At 47.3% G+C, this 21,903-nt stretch overlaps 1 protein-coding gene across 1 annotated transcript in view; it reads right to left on the bottom strand.

Annotated features, from left to right (window-relative positions):
* AFAP1L1 (actin filament associated protein 1 like 1) overlaps nt 1–21,903 on the bottom strand; it is an 83,157-nt gene that overhangs the window by 39,604 nt on the left and 21,650 nt on the right. Inside the window, exons 2-7 of the mRNA XM_023550507.2 lie at nt 9,578–9,706; nt 8,309–8,392; nt 7,083–7,180; nt 5,240–5,348; nt 946–1,044; nt 43–254 (exon numbers count right to left, since the gene is read on the bottom strand). Of these exons, the coding sequence (XP_023406275.2) occupies nt 43–254; nt 946–1,044; nt 5,240–5,348; nt 7,083–7,180; nt 8,309–8,392; nt 9,578–9,706 (731 nt within the window). The remainder of the gene's footprint in view (nt 1–42; nt 255–945; nt 1,045–5,239; nt 5,349–7,082; nt 7,181–8,308; nt 8,393–9,577; nt 9,707–21,903) is intronic.

Below are 21,903 nucleotides of genomic sequence, written 5' to 3'. Positions count from 1 at the left end.
GGGGAAGCGAACAGGTAACCACCCGTCCATCCCACCACTCACCAGAAGCTGGTCCTCCCTGATGACGGTCAGCTGCTTGGCCCACTGCCCGAAGCGCTTTTTCCGCAGCAGGAAGGCGCATATCCTGCAGTCTCTCACCAGGTGCATGGAGGCCTCTTCCGAGGGCCACTGGTGCATGGGCTGCTGCCCCTTCCCTTCCTCCTCCTCCTCATCGTAGGACTCGTAGGAGCTGCTCATGGCGTCAGAGTCATTGTCTGGAGGAGCCATGAGACAGGACACGTCACTTGAGCCATTCCCAGGGAAGCACCTTCTCACCCCTCCGCAGACATCCCTTCTCTGGGATCCTGGGACCCTGAAGGGGTGGACGTCAGGCGTAACCATGGTCACGACTAAACCCCCTACACTCGTGGTTTGTTATATAGATTTACCACTTGCTTTGTGATTTTGGTGACATCACATCTCAGAGCTTCAGTTTCCTCGTCAGTAAAATGGTCACAACTAATAGTACCTATTTCATCATGCTATTTGAAGATCAATGCAAGCAGAGTGTTTAGCAAAGTGTCTGACACCAGTAAGTGCTCAGTGAATATCAGCTACTGACTGTCATTAGAATCATCACCCACCATTTCCTATTCATCGTCTCAGACGATTCTCACAGCAACCCAGAAAACCCCCATTTTACTGATAAGGAGACTTGAGGCTCCAGGAAAACAAATAACTCTCCCAAGATTGGTTACTAAGAGCCAAGGCAAGGGCTAGTCCCTGGGTCCTTACTCCCAGTCCAGTGCTCTTTCCACTGGACCCTGGGGTCACTGAGAGCAAGGGCTTTTGGGCCTCTGTGGTGACTACGGTCTGGGTAAGGGGAAGTGGGCATGCATGTGCCAAGGGTCAGGTCAAGGCCTGCTCTTCACAAGGACAGACCCTGTTTGAACGTCCAGTACTCACAGGAGTTCTTCAGCTCCCCGTTCATCCTGGTCGTGGGGTAGCTGTTGTCTGCATCCTCGTAGTAGCCATCCACTATCGACTGGGCTGGGCTGCAGCTGTCTGTGGGGTGCACAGAAAGAGCCCGCACTTGGGAGAAATGAAGGCAGACTCCAGGGGCCAGGGCTGGGGAATACCCTGGGCACCCCACCCTTCCTTAGGGAAGAAAGCGGGAGTCCCTGCAGCTCCCTGGCCAGGGCGCAGGGCCTCCTCTCTCAGCATCTCATCTGCTCTAACTCCCCATGCGCCCTCTGTGTCCCTGTCACCAGGAGCTGCCTCCAGGCCTGGGTTCGTGCTATTCCCTGTCCCTGCTTATCTTTTACCAGCAAGCTACTCAACCTTCAATAACCAGCTGAAAAACCTTTCCTCTGACTTTCCCAAGCAGAGAGTGGTCAGCCCTTCTTCAGTGATCCCAGAACATGGGGGTGATCTTTGCTATAGCTCTGATCCCTATACGGTGGGGTGAGGTTTACCAGCTGCCTGGGCTCAGCCCTTCCTCCTTCCCTGCCTCCCTCTCTGCTCTGCCTTTGTCTCCTCTTCCACTTCAGTCTTTTCGCTCACTTCCTAACATATCTCTCCTTTTGTCAAACAGAATCTCCTTCTAAACTCCTGGGACCACAAAGGAAGAACAGGACTAAAAAGGAGATAATAACGCTGTACATGAATAGAGAACACAACAGCCACCTACACTGAATTTTCACAACGCGTTCCTATTTATAGCTGGGAAGTAGTATAGTACTGGGGTTAGTCGAACAGCTCAAACCTGATTTCTGCATCAGAATTATCTAGGGGTTGTTTTAAAATGCAGATCCCTGAGGCACTGGGGTGGGCTGGGTCGAGGAATTTGCAAAAAAATAAAACTAATAGAAAATTTCTAAACATATATAAAAATAGAAAATACATTGAACTCCAAGGAATTGGAATTTTTTCTTTAAAACCAATAGGGTTATTCTGATACAGGCAGACCCTAGAACATACTTTGAAGTTCAGTGGGTTAAGGACATGAGCTTTGGGGTTGATCGGATTGGTTCACATCCTACCTATCTCTACCATTTACAGAGTGACCTTGCGGAAAAATTTCCTCCTCATTATGGACCCTTCACCTGTGAAGTGTGATGAACAGTTCCTACCTTGCGTCAAGTGCTATAATGTATAGCAACTCTCAGCACAGTGCCTAGCACACGGAATGTACTAGGCCAATACCAGCTATCATTATTATTGTCTTCTTTGATTCCTACAACGGAGGGAGATGGTGGTATCCGCCCATTTTATAGACAAGGAAACCAAGGTCACACACAGTTTGCTAGTGACAGAGCCTGTGTCAGAACTGAGGGTGTTGACTTTCAGTATGGGTTCTTCAGAGCTCTGCTCTGGGCTCCCAGTCCCTCCTGTCCATTTGTTTCCTAAGGGTGGCAGCACTGAAATTCCCAGCAGTTAGGACACACAGCTCAATCACCCAAGTGAGGCTCAGAGCCCGCCTTTCCCAGCAAGAATGCTGAAGGCTCAGACACTCAGGACATCCCCTGTGAGGTGGATTGGGGGTGTCAGGGCCAAAGAAGGAGGTAGGACAGGGAAGAGGGAGGGGGCTCTGGGAACAAAGCACTTGGACACCTGGCAGGGCTGGATGCTGTGTGTGAGAGGAAGGATACTCCCTGACCGGCTTGGCGCTCACCCTGGACAAGGCCCTTCCTGAGGCCCTCCCTTCCCTCCTGCCCCAGGAGCACAGCTGCTCCAGGGAGGCAGCTCCCCTGCCATCCTGGGAGGAGAAAAAGCTCTGAGGGCAGGTGGAGGAGCCTCATCCAGCCAAAGGGCTTGAACTAGGAATTCAGGGGCCCAGGGGCACTTGTCCCCATCCTTGAATGAATAAAATAAAGTTGCCTATTTCACAGGCCAACAGCTCTTTGCAATAACACGGAATTCAGGACAATCAAGGCTCAAGAGGGCCTCAGATCACCTAGTCTAACCCCATCATTTAGCTTTGTTTGAACTACTTTACTGATCATAAAAATAATATGCCACAATAGCCAAAAGGTGGAAACAACCTCAAGGATCTGTCAACAAATGAATGGATAAACACAATATAGTATCTCCACACAAAGGAATATTGTTTGGTCATAAAAAGGAATGAAGTACTGATACATGGTACAATGTGGATGAACCTTGAAAACATGATGCTAAGTGAAAGCAGCCAGACACAAAAGGCCACATGTTGTCTGACTCCGTTTACACGAAAAGTTCAGAATAGGCAAATTCATGGAGAGAGAAAGCAGATGTTGGCTGCCAAGGGCTGGGGATGGAGGAAAGGGGGAGTGACTGTTTAATGGGAACAAGGTTTCCTCATGGGATGATGAAAATATTCAGGAACTAGGTAGTGGCGATGACTGTACAACATTGTGAATGTAGTAAATGCCACTGAACTGTATGCTTTCAAAATGTGAATTTAAGTGTATTTTACCACAATAAAAAAATATACACCCATGGCAAAGAAAAAAAATTCAAGCAGTACAGAAGCATATGAATGGAAAAATATGACCTCTTCACTCAGATTTTCACTTATTTCCCACAGGAAAATCCTGTGAATAGTTTCTTGAGTATCTCAAAAAGTTGTTAAAATGAATTCATGGGTGTGTGTATACAACATTAAAAGAAATGGAATCATGTTACTTGTCATATTTTGGGCTTCATTTTTTTCAATGACTATATCTTGGAATTCACTTCTGATCACATAGCATCACACGAAGATTAGCTTATGCAAATTCAACTACACATGCGTGGTCATCCAAAAACCATAATACAGGTTTTTGTATGTAATGTTGGGTCCCTAAACCCCAGCCAGTGACTTCATCTGATGCTCAACCAAAGGAATAGCCAGCCCCATCACAATGCTGGAGGAAACCAAATGAGAAGCAAGGCAAAGTCAAGGACTGTCCTTGATGGTCAGGTTAAGGGGTCTTCTACGGTCACTTGTACTAAAACCAAAATGTGTTGCTGTCGAGTCAATTCCAACTCACAGCAACCCTGTAGAGTAGAACTGCCCCATCAGGTTTCCCAGGAGTGGCTGGTGGATTCGAATTGCCAATCTGTCGTTCAGCAGTGGAGCTCTTAACCACGGCACCGCTAGGGCTCCCTGTGGACTAGTGCCCCCTAAACTATTTTATTAAGCCTACCCATCAGTAAAAGTATATATGTATATGTATATTTATTTGTATACAAATTAGGAGCCCTGGTGATGTAGCAGTTAAGCACTTGGCTGCTAACTGAATGGTTGGTGGTTTGATCTCACCAGTAGTTCCACGGGAGAAAGACCTGCTTCCATAAAGATTACAACCTAGAAAACCTATGGGGCAGTTCTACTTTGTCACATGGGGTGCTATGAGTAGGAATCGACTTGATGGCACCCAACAACAACGTATATAAATTACTCACAAGTATTTTTTCTTTTTAATAACCCCCCCCCAAAAAAAACTCATAGCGACCCTATAGGACAGAGCAGAAATGCCCCATAGAGTTTCCAAGGAGCGCCTGGTGGATTCAAACTGCTGACCCTTTGGTTAGCAGCCATAGCACTTAACCACTACGCCACCAGGGTTTCCTAAAAGTACTATGCTATTATTAAATTGTAACTCCTATCAAACATTCACAAACATAGAAATTTCAAAAATATGTGTAGAACTAAACATAAATAAAGTTTCAGATATTTCTGCCCAGAACATCTCCTGAATCCCCTGGGGTGCCTGCAGTCTATGCTGAAGACTTCTGATTTAGACCATGTGCTTTTGTATCTTACACATTGACCTTATAATCTAATCTACCCGTACGATGTGATTCCACTGAACCACAGATTATCCATTCCACCACTGAGGGGCACTTAGGTTAGTGACAGTGTCGCAGTGGTCACCTGTGCATCTACATCCTAGCACATTTAATTGAGTGAGTAGCTAGTCCCTCCTTTTTTTTTTTTTTTAAGGGTGGAGGAATAGAGGTCCAGAGAGGGGAAGTGGGTTGGCCAGGGTCACACAGAACTGGGACTAGAACCCAAGCCCCTGAGTCCCAGGGACATACCCACTAGCCCATCCAGGCCATCACTAAAGAGGCCAGGTGCTCAGGATGGCTTCTCCTCAGGAAGTGGTAATGAGTCTGGGCAGATATCCTCCTGGGAGCTCCAGCAGAACACAGAGGAGCTCAGAGTTGGCTTTTCAGGAGAGGCGCTGTGGCTGTCTCCCTCCTCCTCCCCAAGCCCCAGGGGGCCAGAACTCACTGTGGGAGCTGATGTACTCGGGGCACTTGCCCGGTCCCAGGGGAAGGGCCTCCTCATAGTAGTCTTCAGGTGGAGGCTTGTTGGGGAGTGGTGGAGGCAGGTCGGCTGCCTGGAGAAGAACAGAGATGTATGAGACCTAGGAGGCAGGGAGAGTAGAGCCAGGGGACGCAGAGAGGGAGGGAAGGAGGAAAGGGGGCACGGAAGAGAGAGGCAGGAGCTTCTAGAAGCAGGATCCAGCGTGAATGTGAAGCCACAGCTGCCCACAGAGTCACAGAATGGCAGAGCAGGGAAAATTGAGAGTTTATTTGGTCCTGGGCTTCTTACCCACATTTGTTAAGGATCAGGGCTCCTCTGTAATGCTAAAAGTTCTGTGGATTGGCACAGAGTAGTATTCTATACTTTCGAACGACCACACGGTAGAATTATTGAAGGCTAGTTTACTGTGAAGTCTGCAATACTTTCAAGCACACGTGAGTTCTATAATTACCATACCTACATTCCTCTGAGGAACAACAGGACAAGTAAGTGAGACACACTATTTAGTGAGGCAGTATTGCCCAGAGGCTGAGGGCTTAGGCTCTAGGGCTAGGGGAGCTCCTGCTTTACAACTAAATTTACTCGTTAACTTACTATTTGTGGGACATCAAGCATGTCACTTATCCTCCCTGAGCCTCAGTTTACCTGCCTGTAATGTGGGGATAACAATAGTCCAACCTCACCCAGGTGCTGTGAACGTGTAAAACACATAGTAACCAAAAACCAAACCAAACCCAGTACTGTCGAGTCGATTCCGACTCATAGCGACCCTGTAGGACAGAGTAGAACTGCCCCATAGAGTTTCCAAGGAGCACCTGGTGGATTCAAACTGCCAATCCTTTGGTAAGCAGCCCTAGCACTTAACCACTATGCCACCAGGGTTTCCAAAACACATAGTAAGTGCTCAGTAATTGGTACCATTGATAATGGTGATGATGATAGTGAATTATTTGGCCCATGGACAATGCTCGATGGATTAGGGATCCGTTGCCCTAATTGCATAGTCCCAAGGTTGGGAACCCTAGATCTGGTTCAATCCTCATTTTATAGATCAAATCTCAGGCTCAGAGAGGGGAAGCAATTGGCCCAAGTCCACACAGCAAAACTGGGGAGAGCGGAGGCCACCCAACTCCTGGTCCAGGGCTTCTGCCATCATTTCGCCTATATTACTGTAATCAGAGTTTGGGGGTAGTGATGTCTTTTGGGCCTGAGGGGACAGATCAGTTCCCCACGTTATCCCTGCTCAGCACAGGTACAATGAGCATGTCATGGGCCACTGAAATGTTCACACGGTGCTGTTTCTGCCCTTGAACTCCCACCTGGAAGAGAACAGAGCCCTGGCACAGCCCGGAGTGTCCCCAGTGTTAGGGGGAGAATGTCTCTTTCCTCCTTTGTATGAATGGAATTGTGTCTCCCCAAACGTGTTGCAATCTTAACCCCTATGCCTGTGAGTATATCCTATTTGGAAATGAGGTTTTATTTGTTATGTAAACGAGGCCATATCGTGTAGGGTGTGTCCTAAACTAATCACTCTAAAAACAGCATGTTAGACACAGACAGGGGCCAGGAGAGGATCCTCTATAGGACAAGGACCCAAGGAACCCCTGAGCTACTGAGAAGGAAGGAATCAACCCAGCTGAGATCCTGATTTGGATTTAATTTCCAAAACTGTGAGAAACTAAATTTCTGTTCTTTAAAGCCACCCAGTGGGTGTGTGGTACTGGTATTACAGTAGCACTAGGAGGCTAAGATGCTTCTCCAGGGGGACTGAGAGCCCACGGGTGTGGGACCTGAGGTCGAGACTCACATTCCTCAGAGCTGGGCTCTTGGCTGGCTCAGGGCTGGCTCCTTTGCTGGGCTCGCCATCGTCCTCTGGCATGTCCTGAAGGTCACTCAGGTCACAGTCTATGGAGCGTCAAGCCGCGAGGCAGAGAAAGGCAAGGATGAGCATGGCAGAGTGGGAAGAGGGCTGGATTTGGGGCATGCGAGGTCAGGTTCACCACCGTTGCTTGTGATAAGTAACCCCGGGCAGTGACTTGCTCTGAGACTTTGTTTCCTCATCTGTAAACTGGCTGCCATAATCCCTGTCTTGCCCATTGCCCACAGATATCAAGAAGATCAAATACGATAATATTTGTTACAGTGCTGTGGAAATTTTCAAGGGTTAGGCTATGAAAGCACATGTCTTCCCTCATCTCTCCGTCCCTAATGCTCTCTCACCAGATTCAAAGCTTTATCCCTGTGTTGAATAGCGCTGTCTTCCCTTGGGACAGGGCCAGGAAAACCAACTGCGGTCAAGTCAATTCCGATTCATGGCTATCTCATGTGTCACAATAGATCTACAGGACTTTCAATGGCTGATCTGTCAAAAGTAGATCACCAGGCCTTTCTTCCAAGGTGCCTCTGGGTGGGCTCGAACCTCCAACCTTTTGGTTAGCAGCTTAGTGTGTTAACTGTTTGCACCACATGCATTGCAGCAGGTCTGCTCCCAGACAGCTGTCATGAGCTCCTAAAGGCCAGTGTTCCAGGTGGTCACTACCAGTGCATGGAAGTGGGAGGGGCAAGGTAATACGCTTATATGCCATAACTTCTTTGGCCTGCACTTTCATCCCTGACTCTCCCCAAATCTCTGGGATGATTTCCTATAACCATGTAGATTTTGGAGCCCTGGTGGTGCAGTGGTTAAGAGCTATGGCGAGCTATGGCTGCTAAGCAAAAGGTCGGCAGTTCACATCTACCAGGTGCTCCTTGGAAACTTTGTGGAGCAGTTCTACTCCATCCTGTAGAGTGGCTGTGAGTCAGAACCGACTCAGTGGCAACAGGTATGTAGATTTTGACTAGACTTTCAGAGCTGCAAGGACTAGAGAGGAATGGACTTGCCCCAAGTCACTCAATGAGGTAATGGCAAAGCCAGCCCAGAATGCAGGTATTTTCCAGGCCAGTCCAGTGACTCTTCCACAGATGGGGACTGTGGACACGCACACACAGGGAGAGGGGTGGATTTGTATTTAAGATCCAGAGCAAACGGCTTACCAAATTCTTCAAATAGGGATTCCACGAAGCTAGGCCCGGAGTGGAGGTCGGCTGTGTTCACGTACAGGTAGGAGACTTCCTTTGCTGTGAGGGAGGAGAAGAACCCACCAGCTGTGAGGAGGGAAGGGACCTGTGGTTGCGAATGCTAAGAAGGGGCTAGGCTCCCCCACCCCATTCAGACTTCTGTTCCACTCAGCACACAACACGCCATGTGCAAAGCAGTTCACATCCTAAGTTATTTCAATGGCTTTCAAATTTGTTTTTCATTTTAAAATTTTTACTGAGGGTCTCTTTCTTCAAATAAAAAGATGTCCGGAAACCTAGAATATAGAGCAGATTATAGGGGCTGCTCTGGAGATGGTCAGGGACCAGAGGCCCCCGAGAGCACGGCTGGCAAACTGCTGCCCCTTTCATCCTTCTAACAGCCCTGTGAGGGCAGCTGGTGACATCAACTTGCTTTGTCACTGGGAAGAATGGGGCTCAGAGTCACTCAGTGGTGACTTCCTGCCACATCAGTCGGACTCCTTGAACACTCAGGACATGTGTCCAGCTCATGAGAGTTCACTGAGGTCCTCTGTTAACCTGACTGACTTGGGGTTTAGAAGAGGAGAGCTTGCTCCTAAGAGACAGTGAAGGGCAGTGAAGATGTGGGGAAGTGGAGAGAGGGCATGGATTGTGTGGTGCGCATGTGAGAGTGTGTGGTGTGTGTAGGAGTGTGTGATGTGTGTGTGTGTGGTATGTTGAGTGTGTTGTGTGTGTGATGTGTGCAGTATGTGATATGTATGTGTGTGTATAATATGTTGTATGTGAGTGTGTGACATGTGTAGGAGTGTGTAATATATATTCACTTGTGTATACTGTGTTGTGAGTGTGTGCCGTGTATGTGTCTGTTAAGCGAGGGCGTGTGGGGTGTGTGTGTTATGTGTGCGTACTATGTACATGAGGTATACGTGAATGTGTGTTGTGTGTGTGGTGTATGTCATGTGTGGTGTGTCTATGAGGGTGTGGTGGGTATGGTGTGTGTCAATGTGCAGAGGGCTGGGGATAGAGGAGCACAGAGAGCCCAGCCATGATAGTGGTGGGGACGTAGGGTCTAAGTGGATGAGGAAATTGGGGCCAGATCATGAAATGTGTTGAACACCCTGCTATAAAGCTTAGACTTCCTCCAGCAGGCAGGCCCTGGGGAGTTCCTGAAGGTTCTTGAGAATGGTCTAGGGAGGCTCTGCTGTCCATGTACGGGGAATACTGGGCAGAGTGCAGAAGGCTGACCTGGGAGGGGCTGCAGGCTCTGCAGGATGGAGGCCACAGCCATCTTCTTCTCCAGGGTGGTGTCGCTGAGGTACTCATGGTCCAGGAGGCTGAGCAGCCCTGTGAGCTCCGGGAGCAGCTGTTCCAGCACTGGGGAGGAAGGCCAATGGAACATGATCACGGCTCTGCGCCCAGGAGTCCTGGCCCCTCGCCCACTCTACAGGACAAGGCAGCAAGGGCCAGAGGGCAGGTGCCGGCGCACAGGGAGAACCGGGAGGCCCTTACGCAGCTGTCCCAGTGCTGACAACGCAGCCTCCCTGGTGAGGGACCCGGTCAGTTAATCCCATGGCGTCCCTCCAGGCCTCTCGACTCTGCCTCAGACCTCATGTGGCCTTGGCCTGAAGACTGAACCTCCCTGGGCTCACCCCAGCCAACTCTGAGCCAAGACAGTCTCCAGAAGAGGCGCTTGGTCTTCCTCTGTTCCAGCCTGCCCTCGGCTTTGCAGGTCCAGGGCGCCTGAGCTCGAGGCTCAGTGCAGGTCTCAGGCCAGAGCTCCTGGCTGCCCAGGACACAGGCAGGAAGGGAGCCTTCCTGTCCCATCAGTTCATATGCTTCAATCTCTGGAACCTTCTGTTTCCGGTGCCTTGACTGGAGCCAAACTAAACATTAACCCTTCCCATCCCAGGCCAAAAACTCTTATTGCCGTTCTTCCTATGTTACACCAGTGTTTCTCAAACTGAGCGTGTATAGGAATTACCTAGGGGATCTTGTTAAAATGCAGATTCTGATTCACAAGGTCTGGGGTAGGACCTGAGATCCTGTGTTTCTAACAAGCTCCCAACTGATGCTGCTGGTCTGGGACCACTAGGAATTTCAAGATCCTAGAAGCTAGAATACTTTAAAGACTGGAGTGTGCCAAGACCATGATGTCATTGATGTCTCCTGGTCCAGAACAGTAACTTGGGACTTGGTTTGCCTTAGACTGAAGACCAGCTTCGTTACAGTAGAAGTGTTGTCCTGCTTTGCAACTCGAGTACCCATCACTTCTGCATAATAATAAAGGCTAAACTGTGTTGAAAAAACCATGATGAGTTGTGCTAAGCCCTTTTATACTTATTGTCACATTCAAATCCCCTAACAAGCATTTCTATCTCTACTTTATGGAGGATGAAACAAAGGCTCAGAGAGGTTAAATAACTTCTCCAGGGTCACACAGCTAGCAGAGCCTGCACTGAGTTCTGTTTTTGTCACTCTGTTCTTTTAATCATGGTGTTATATTGCCGTGCAGTATTTTATCTGATTCTACCAACAAGTTCTATGATCACCCCCTCCACACACACACAACACGCACACACAAACACACTTTTTAGATAAGGAAACTAAGGTTCAGAGATGTTAAGGAACTTTTGGAAGTTATGCAGAAGTGAATAAAGGAGCCAGGATTTCAGCTCTAGACTCTTGACTCCCAACTCCAGTGCTTCTGCTCAGCCTGGGCCCTCCTGGGGAATTGGGGAGATGCTGACTTGTAGCTGTGGGGACTAGATGTGTAAGAGGGGCTATAACATCGTGCACAGAAAACTGGCTCTGGAGGCAGGCAGTCTGGGTTTAAGTTCAGGCTCCATCAATCATTAGCTGTGGGACCTTTCATAAGATAGTTGACCTTCTGTGACTCAGTTTCCTCCTCTTCAAAGTGGGGATAATAACCATACATGCCTCACAGGGTTGCTGTAAGGATTAGTTATGCCGTGCGTAAAAGGTGCTCTACCCAGCACATAGTAAATGCTCACTACAAGTCAGCTGTTATGCCGCTGTTGTAGTACTTACCCCACAGCACTGTGCTGATCTGTGTGTGTGTCCACCTCCCTCAGCAGGCTGCGAGGCCCTAGAAGTGTGGACTTCCCTAGTGTCTAGTCTAGCGTCTGCTCACTGTGGGTACTCTACATGTGTTTGATGAGAGAAGGAATGAACAGTCACTAGGACTTTTTAAAAATGGAATCTTACATACAGACAGTGGCACTTGTTGGGAAAATGTGATGTTGCAGTCTCTCTGTGGCATTCCATTATCACCCCAAACTGGTTGAAAATAAGCAAAAGGCGGACACCGACGGCTACCGTCTCACGCTACCATCTGTCTGTCAGTCTTTCATCCTGTGGTGGCTTGCCATACCATAAACATTTCAAATGTCAGCAGGGTCACCCATGGCGGACAGGTTTCAGTGGAGTGTATAAACTAAGATAGACTAGGAAGAAAGGCCTGGCAATTTACTTCTGAAAATCAGCCAATGAAAACCCTAAGGTTTACGACAGAGTACTATCCGATATAGTGCTGAAAGATGAATCTGCTAGGTTAGAAAGCACTCAAAATACACAGTGGTTGCAACAATGGACTCGAGCATACCAATGATCACAAAGATGGCACAGGACCGGGCAACATTTCATTCTGTTGTGCACGGTGTCACCATGACTCGGAGTCGACTCAACAATGGACTCGAGCATACCAATGATCATGAAGATGGCACAGGACTGGGCAACATTTCATTCTGTTGTGCATTGTGTCACCATGACTCAGTGTTGACTTGGTGGCAACTATGAACAACCACCACCACCCCAAGAGCACTCTCTCCTGCCAGGCTCTAAGGCAGGGGCTCTCTATGTGATTTCTCCTTAAATCCTCACGGTGCATCTATGAATAAGTCCTATCAAGAGACATCATGGGAAGCTCACTCAGCTTGAAAGAGGTGTGGCCAGGTTTTATTCTGAGTCTGTCAGATTCCTGGAGCTGCTGAAGCCCACAACTCCAGGGGGCACTATTCACATCACAGTCCAAGTGAATGGTGCCTAGAGGCCCCGCTGCCCCCAGGGCCTGAGTATGAGCAGTTCCACATAAGGAAGGGTTCTGGGTGACTGAAGTTCCCTCTGAAGTAGGAAACCATTTAAAATAATTTTAACTGGTTTGAAGGAAATCTTTTCAGATGGAAGCAGAAACCTTCCTGGTACCCTCAACGGAGGCACTAAATGTCAGTTAATTCAATCCCAGAACTTTCACTGAGCACTAATTATGTGCCAGGCTGGCCACTGGGGTGGGGGTGGGGGGGGAGTAGAAAATGGGTAAGATATTGTCCCAGTGGGTTTGCTTGTGGGCATTCGTTTTCTCTCTCTCACACATAATTACTCATGAGGGAGACCATAGTAAATGTTACAAGGGAGGCACCGCAGGGCAGCATGGGGGCTTTCTTGTGGCTGGCAGCCATGATTCACATGTGAAAATATGCGACACTGTTCTGCCATCATGTAGGAATGTCAGGGCATGGGGTACACAGGACTGTCCATCCCTGTATTGGTGATTCTGAAACTTTTTGGTCTCGGGACTACTTTACACTTTTGAAAATTATTGAGGGCCCCAAAGAGCTTCTGTCTTATGTGGGTTATATATTTACTGTATTATCAATTAAAACCGAGAGGATTTTAGAACACAAGAATACACAAGCACACATTCCATTAGCCTTCAGAGCTGTCATGCCACCATACGTCACTTCTAGAAAACTCCACAGTACACCTGTGAAAGTGAAAAAGGCAACAGGGTGGACTCAAACCTCCACCCTTTTGGTGAGCAGCTGGACTTCTATGACACTTCATAGTTCAGAACTTGTGTATGCCCTGAAAGCATCCTGGTGACCCCTAGGGATCCCAACCACACCTTGAGAACTGCTGCCCCACAACGAATGACCTCAGTTTGTGGAACTTTTAAAAAAATTTATTGTGTTTTAGGTGAAAGTTTACAACCCAAGCTTGTTACTCATTCAAAAATTTATACACAAATTGTTTTGTGACATTTGTTGTGATCCCGGCAATGTGGCAGCATGCTCTCTTTCCCTTGACTCTTCGCGTTCCCCATCTCCATTTGTCCAGGTTCCCTGTTCCTCCGTGCCTTCTCGTCTTTGCTATTGGGCAGGTGTTGCCCATTTGGTCTCCTATACTTGACTTAACTAAGAAGCATGCACCACACGTGTGTAATTGTTTTAGCAGCCTCTCTAATCTTTTTTTTTTTTTTTCTAATCTTTGGCTGAAAACTGTGCTCTGGGAGTGGCTTCAGTTCTGACTTAGCAGGGTGTCCAGGAGCCATAGTCTCTGGGCTTCCTCCAGCCTGTCAGACTGGTAAATCTGATCTTTTTGTGTGAATTTGAATTTTTCTACATTTTTCTCCAGCTCTGTCCAGAAACCTCTATTGTGATCCCTGTTAGAGAGGTCAGTGGTGGCAGTTTGCTAAACTTTTTGGATTTCTTAAGTCTGTTTTTTTTTTTTCCTTCTTTGTTCTCCAACCCTCCCCCCAACCACTTTGAAATTTTTTTTTTTTTTTTTTGCTGTGAGGTTCCAATGATCTTGCTGCTCTTAGCAAGTGCCTATGTGTGGCAGTATTCCTGCTTCTAAACGCTATACTGCCTACAATTTAAACCTTGTTACAGTTATTTATAGAAGTAAGAACAATTAGGTTCCGAGGGAGTTCTCTGTATGAACACCATGAGCTTTAGTACCCAAGCTTTGCAATATCCTTTTGTTTCCTTTCTGATCCTTGATGAGATTCTTAACACGGGACCTTGACTTCTAAATGGCTTTCATGTAACTGAGATGTTATCACAAAGGTCCAAACAGAGAAGGAGGGAAGTGAGTGAATCTGGGCGAGGCAGATGGAGCGTGAGGGCTGCCCTGACCTGGTGGTGGTTTCTGCAGCCTGAGACAACTGGCAGGCAGCAGATGGCCAAGGGAGACTCACAATATGCTTCTTACAAGCAGTTGGCAAAGAAAGCTGAGCCAGGAGGCAGCAGCTCTGAATTGAGGAGTTGACGGTGAGCATGTAAGAGCCTTTCCTAGAGCAGAGAGGTTAGTGAGTGCTGGAGTTTATGGGCATTACTTTACTGATCATCCTCATAATCCCTGTAAGATTATTAATATCTGTGCCCTACAAGAAGGTGGTACAAATGGTTTGCACTAGACTACTAACTGAAAGGTTGGCAGTTTGCACCCATCATGGTTCCACAAAAGACAGGCCTGGCGATCTGCTTCTGTAAAGATTACCAAACCCATCGCTGTTGTGTCGATTCTGACTCATAGTGGCCCTATAGGATAGAGTAGAACTGCCTCATAGGGTTTCCAAGGAGTGGCTGATGGACTCAAACTGCCGACCTTTTGGCTAGCAACCACCTCTTAACCACTACACCCCTAGGGCTCCTCTGTAACCCTATGGAGAAGTTGTGCTCTGTAACATATGGGGTCCCTGTGAGTTGGAATTGACTTGACAGCAGCAGATTTTGTTTGCTAGTTTCTGGTGCCCTACAATGAGTGAAAGTGAGGCTCAGAGGAGTGAAGTTAGCCAGGCCTTGAAGCCAGGTCTGTCCTGCTCCAAAGGTGGGCTTGACCTCTGCACCTGAATCGTCCATCAGAAGATATTGACTCCACACATTGACACTGATGATTGACTCCAGAACACACTGGTGGAGGCCAGGCCAGGGCATGGAGGAGGTGGGCAGCCGTGGATGCTTGGCTTCCCCCCAAAGCCCTCCCACTGAAGGCTCTGGGTCATGACATCACTGGGGAACCTGACCTGGGGGGCCCTTCACCCTGTGGGTATGGAGACTCTTATTGTGGGCCTGAAGATCTGCTCAGTGGGCCTCTCCCGACTAGTTCCTTCTGAATTTCAGAGACCTAACCGTGATGATCTCATGGAAGAAAAACAAGTGACTCGAAGCATATGCCTGACTTACAATGGGGAGCCTCATCCCAGAGAGAACCTTGTGTACATCACGGATACAGGAACCCCTTCAGCCTGCACTCAGGTCAAGAGCAGTACAAAATCAGCTCTGTAAAGCTAGTTTTCAAGTACAGTGGATACAGAAGGGCCTTCAATGACAGCTTCCTCTTCAATGCTACAGAATTCGAATCACAGCAATTTAAACTATCAGAGAATTTAGAGAGAAATTATATAGGTATAAGGCATACGACAAATGACTCTGCCAGGGCTCATACATATACCATCAGACAGCAGCCTCAAATTTTAGTAAGATCCTCTAAGGAGGTTTGTTAGGAATGCAGATTCTCAGACCTTCTATCCAGAGGATGTGATTCAGAAGACCTTTATTGAGCTCCAAGAGTCCTTGGGTGGTACTAATGGCTAACGTGTGCTCGGACGCTAAATGAAGGGTTGGAGGTCCAAGTCCAGCCAGAGGTGCCTTGGAAGAAAGGCCTGGAGATCTTCTTTTGCAAAACCGGCCACTGAAAACACCACAGAGCTTACTTCTAGTCTGACACACATGGGGATGCCATGAGCCAGACAGAGTCGACTTGATGGCAACTGGTTTTTATACTGGGATCCAGGAATCTGCACTTTAACAAGTGCTCTAGGTAGTCCGTACTTTAACAAGTACTGACGCAAATAGTCCAAGGTTCAAACTTCCCACAGTCCTTAAACAATTATAATTAGACATCTTCTTCTGAAGTGACTGAGAGTCAAGATGGGGAACAAGAGACCCTACAGAAGATCATAAATGGCTGGAGTGTGGAGTCTTGTTTGGAACAGCACAGTGACAGGGCTTTGGACTCAGCCCTGCATGTACTGGAATTCTTGTGGGGCTGCTTCCTAACTGTACAAGAATGGGCATGTTAGAGTACTCTGAGCCCTGGTTTTCTCATCTGTAAAATGAAGAGTAACAGGATTCCAACCTCAGGCTGGGAGGACTAGGTAAGGTCATGCTTGCAAAAGCAATTAACATGGCCCTGTGCCTGGAACAAGCACTTACTAAATGATAGTTACTTTATTACTATGCTTGTTGTTGTTGCTATTTCCTAACACTCTCCAGAATCTTGCAGACCCCCAAGTACTAATTAGATAGTATTCGGAGACCGAGCTGCTACAGTTGTAATAAACTCCAGGAGGACTGGAACTGTGTCTCAACCAGTGAACAGCAGATACCTGACAAACATTTATTCAACAAACCAATATTTTGATGACCTCATCTTACCCTCTCATTTTAAAGAGGTGGAAAATGAGGGTCAAAGAGGTTTATTTGATTTACCTCAGGCCGCTCAACCAGTTGAAAAAGAATCTAATGTGAAAGTCACACAAATTTGACACAAAGTTTGATGCTTCAAAGAAGCATCATAGAAGTGTGGCTAAGAGCTCAGGCTGTGGACAATCTGGGCTCCCCTCCCAGCTCTGCCATTTTGCAGCTAGGGGCTCCCGGGGAACCTTCTTAACTTTCCTAAGCTCCAGTTCCTCACCTGCAAGCAGTGGGGATAGTGGCTCCACCTGGTTGTTGTGAAGATGATAGAATATGACGCTTACTGGGCAGTCTCTTCATTAGTATGTGACCTCCCAATAGAGTTTCAGGGCGGCGGCAGGCACAGCGGGAGGTATTTGCGGGCAGGGGGACATTGTGGGAGCCCACCAGCCCTGACACTGAACTCCTTCCCTCAGGGGCTCCCATCCCGAGGACTCTTCATGTGAAGCGAGGGGAGCCCGAGTCTGACTCCGAGGACAAATATCTTCCAGGTGGCGGGGCTGTGACACAAGCCAGCAGTCCTGACCCTGCCATCCCTAGTCAGGAAATCTCTCGTCCACCAACTCCCCCTCTCCTTTCTCAGAACCCTGTCTTTGCCCTGGTCCAGGCCATCTCTGCATCCTGAGGGCAGATAAGGCCATCAACATTGTCTTTTTATGTCTCAAGTTTACATTTAGAATCACAAATAAATTCCGTTGATCTTGTTTAGTTGAGACTTAGGGAGGTACACTGAATTCCAATGGGGGGGCAGGAAGAAATAGACTAACCATTGTTTATAAGGCTGCAGTCTTTCACCAAATGGGACAGCAGGCACAGAAACCCAAGATGGGGATAATTGTTCTTGGGGATGCAAAAAAATTTTGCCAAAGAAAATTAGAAACCCATTAAAAAATATATCTAAGATTAGACCGCTAAGTGTTTATTGTTCCTGGAGAATACCCAACTTAGACTAAGATCAATTTTCTCTGCTCCTCCACCCTTCCTACTAACTGAAACAAAAATAAGATGTTCTATAGCAGAAATTAAGCTGCAGGCAAAAAGCACTGTCACTTGTTGCCGGGACATTGTCACTGGTCGCCATCCCTGATGCAGCTGGAGTGACACCTTCAAGCAAAGGCATTTATCACAGCCTGGGAGGGCTCTGGTTCCAGCCAAAAAAAAAAAAAAAAGCTGGGTTTATTTAAAGAGCCTGAAGGTAAGGGAGTCTAATTTCCATGACAAAAGAGAAGTGAATAATGAAACCTCAGCAAGCCAGGGGAATAATAAGCCTTGTATTGGCACTTAGTTGATTGGGGGGGGGGGGGGGGCGCGGCGGGGCTGAGGGCTCTGTCACGTGATCTCATTCCTGTACACCCTTTACATGTGGAATTTAGCAAAATGCTTGGAAATAGCTTGCAAGTTACAATTTTATTAAATGCAAAGCAGTAGGAGGGACTAATGCAGGTTCTTTTCTCCCCATCTCATTATTTGACAAGCCTCTTTAAAAGGACAGGACAAAGATAACTCATCCTTACTTTTGTTTTCAAAGTCAGAGAAAAGGCAACCATATGATTTAAAAACCATATGATTTAAAAATATGCAAGTTGTCAGAATGTGGTTTTATGGAGGGCCTACAATTTTCTTTTTTGGTTTACTCAGATTCCCATTCTTATTTCCAAACAGCAAAATAACCTCGTTTCCATCTTGTAAAGGCTCCTGTTCTGGAGAGAGAACCAGTGCACCACTTTCATCTGTTTTATTATGATTTTAGAGATGGCTTTCTGTATGCTGCCTCTGAACACGTTAGCACATTAATGGGGTATGACCCTTGATTATAATGGGGAGGCAAACCACCCTGGAAAGGAAGGCAGTGCACTTAGCAGGTGTGCCCTAAAGGTTTGGGTAAGAGAAGGAAAGCAAGAAGGACCTTTCCTGTGGCCTTTACACCCTGCAGGCCCTTCCAGAGTGACCTCCCTCTAGGCTTCCCTCTTGCTCTGCTTCTCAGCCTCTTATCTCAAAGCCTTTGCACATGCTGTTCCCTCTGGTGGCTGGAATCTCTCTTTGCCCCCAAACCAGTTATGCCCTCCTTCAGCTCTCAACTCAATAATGTCTTCCTCAAGGACGCCTTCACTGTTCTCTCAGCCACATCCATTCCCCTGTTCTACACTACAGCACCATCTAGTATCTCTTCCTGTGGCACTTTTCATGGTCAAATTTTACATCTATGTATGTATTTCTTTGATTAATGTCAGTCTTCCCCTATTTGATCCGGAGCTTCATGAGGGCAGGAATAGATAGTAACCACCTTTGCTAGTGCCTGACACTGAGTAAGCGCTCAGTAAATATTTGTCAAATGAATGACTTATTAAAGAAAATATTTTTTTAAGAGTTGATAAAGTCTACCAGCTAGTTAATGGGATTTTAAAACATGTCTGTCACCACAGAGGCTCAACATCACAAAAAGATGCTTTAAAAAGGGGGACGGGAGGGAGGCAACAAAAAGCACTGGCAACACCAGGAAGCAGAAGCCCCATTTTTCACTTGGCTCAGCGCCCAACATAACCTGTTTTGTTGACCTCGTATCTATCATGTGAATGTGGCTGCCAACTGATTTAGGGATGCACATTTTATAGCTAGTGGATTTTGATCATAACACATAAACTAAGACGTAATGGTAATGATTACTAACGTAAATTGAGCAACCCAAACTACTCGATTTTAAGTCCTGTTTCCCTACCTCCTAGAGCTCCTGGGTGGTGCAAATGTTTAATGCACTTGGCTGCTAACCGAATGTTTGGAGGTTTGAGTCTATCCAGAGGTGCCTTGGATGAAAGGCCTGGCAATCCATTTCTGAAAAATCCGCCACTGAAAACTCTATGGAGCACAATTCTACTCTGACAGACTTGGGGTCACCATGAGTTGGAATTGACTTGAGGGCAACTGGTTTACTGGTTTCCCCCACTTCCTAATGTGCGCCTTTGGGACATCTGTATAACTACCTTATGCCTCACGAACATCATGGATGACATAGGAGATTATCTACCTCATCAATGAGATTGGGGGTGCAATACATGTAACAGTGCTTAGAACTGTGTCTGGCACACCGTAAATACTCTAAATGTTAGCTATTTATGTTATTCTTTGATTACTCCTGTAAGTTATATCCTGTTTTAAGAGCTTTACAGGTATTATTTACGGGATTTACTTACTACAACAAGGTGGGTTGCCCCGTTTTACAGGCTTGGGAATTGAAGCCTGGAGAACGGGAAGAAGACTGGGGGAGCTTCTTGGGGATGCTGCTGCCTCCCCTCCCCCCCACCCCCCATGCTCCTTCAGGAGCTTCTGTGTCCCTCAGAGTGGTGTCAGCTCCACAGGTGAAGCTGGTGGAGTTGCTCCTTCATTTGTGGGCTCAGAAATCTCTCTGCCCGCAGTCTTTTCGAAGTTGCTGCAAATCCACCCAGCTGGAGGCTGGCGGACGTCTCACTTCCTTCCTTTGAATTTACAAGCACTTCTGAGTCCAAGGGAAGGCCAAACAGTGGGTAGAACGACGGGGGAGACAGCATTGTTTATCACTAAAACAAACACTTCCTGTTGTCCCAGAGCGTGTACCAGAGTATATAAGAAAGACCACGGTTCACGCGGGCTGGAGAAGAATGAAATAGCAGCAGCAAAGAAAACCCAGCTGCAAACCAATGTCTTAGAGCTGTTGCTTTCCAGAAGTTAAATATAGCTCATGTGTGAGGGAGAGCAAGGGTAGTGAGGTCACCATGGCAGGCTTTTGTGTGTGTTAATTACAGCGATTGCAGGAAACTGAATATCCTTTTATGCTGAAAAGAATAGCGTAAGTTTGACGCTATAGGATAGAAACACAGAAACATTCATGAGGAAGGGAGGTGGTAAGGGACAGTGGGAAGAATTGGGAATTTAGTATCAGAGGTTTGGGTTCTAACTCCTCCCACTTAGTAAAAAAAAAAATACTAGTGTGTAAATTTGGGTAAGTTATTCAGCCCCTTCTGAGCATCATTTGAGCATCATTTAAGGAGCCCTGGTGGCGTGAGTCGGAATCGACTAGAGGGCACTGGGCTTTTTTTGGGTGGCGCAGTGGTTAAAGTGATTGACTGTTAACTGAAAGGTCTGCAGTTCGGAACCACCGGTGGCTCTGTGAGAGAAAGATGTGGCAGTCTGCTTCCACAGAGATTTACAGCTTTGGAAACCCTTTGGGGTTGCTATGAGTCGGAATCGACTCAACGACAGTGGTTTGGGGAGCGTCATTTTCCTCTTTTGTGACAGGCATTTGTGAGAGGAAAGGGGGAATGGCTGGGGAAAGGTTTGTCAACCGAAGGGATTATTATTAGGGATGGTAGAATAGTACAATTCCCTGACTTACTGCTATTTCAGGAAGATGGGGAGGCTAGACATCAAGGAGGTTGTGGGTCAGTGGGGAAGCAGGCCATGGGATCATCTCTGCGTGACTCAACTAGATGGCAACTAACAACAACTCTTCCCAAGAGTCAGGCCAGGGAGACAGGTTCAAAGGAGCCCTGGGTATTCAATGACCTTCTTAGCAACAGCTCTGCCCAGGTTCCTCTTATCCATTAGGCGAGGCCCTCGCTTCAGGGGCACCTTGTTTCCTAGCTTGGGGCTGGTGCAGGGAAGCTTGAAGCTTTTTCTCATCAAGCTGTTTCCAGACCACCGGGGGTGCTCTGCCTCACAGAAGGGGCGGGGAGGTAAGCCACTGACTTCTGAGGAAATAACTTTTGGCTGTGGGACTGGGCTCTCCCAGAATTGTTCCTTTGTCTGCAGATTCTTCCCTGTTTAGCTCACAAAGGAAATGGTTCCAGAAGGAAGTGGAAAACTGTGACATACACACGGTCACCCCCACATACAAGATGGCAGCTGTTTCCGGTTTTAGTCGTCTGCACTATCTCCTTCATCAGAGGCTTGGGGAAACAAGCAGCCCCATGGAGTGGCCTGACATACCCAATGATAAAAAAAAAAAAAGGCACCTAGTATTTTTGAAGTTCCAGATGTTATGCTAAGGATTTGCATGGATTAACCTCATTTAATCTTCATAACGAGCCAGTGAGGTAGGTACTGTTTTTACCTCCTATTTTACAAAAGAAGAAAGTGAGGCTCAGAGAGGCACTGTCATTTATTCAAAGGCACACAGCTAGCAGAACTAAGATTCAAGCGAAGACTTAACTCTGGGGCTAAACTTTCAATTGTTGCATTATAATACCTTCTGGACCTCTTCTTCTAACAAGGATCCCCTATCCCCAGAGCTTGTTAGAACCAGCAGTGAGCTCCCTGTGAGCA

This window comes from Loxodonta africana, chromosome 2 (genome assembly GCF_030014295.1).
Source record: "Loxodonta africana isolate mLoxAfr1 chromosome 2, mLoxAfr1.hap2, whole genome shotgun sequence".
NCBI lineage: Eukaryota > Metazoa > Chordata > Mammalia > Proboscidea > Elephantidae > Loxodonta > Loxodonta africana.
The sequence above is the reverse complement of the archived record's forward strand: the minus strand, read 5'-3'. Positions and strand labels throughout refer to the sequence as shown.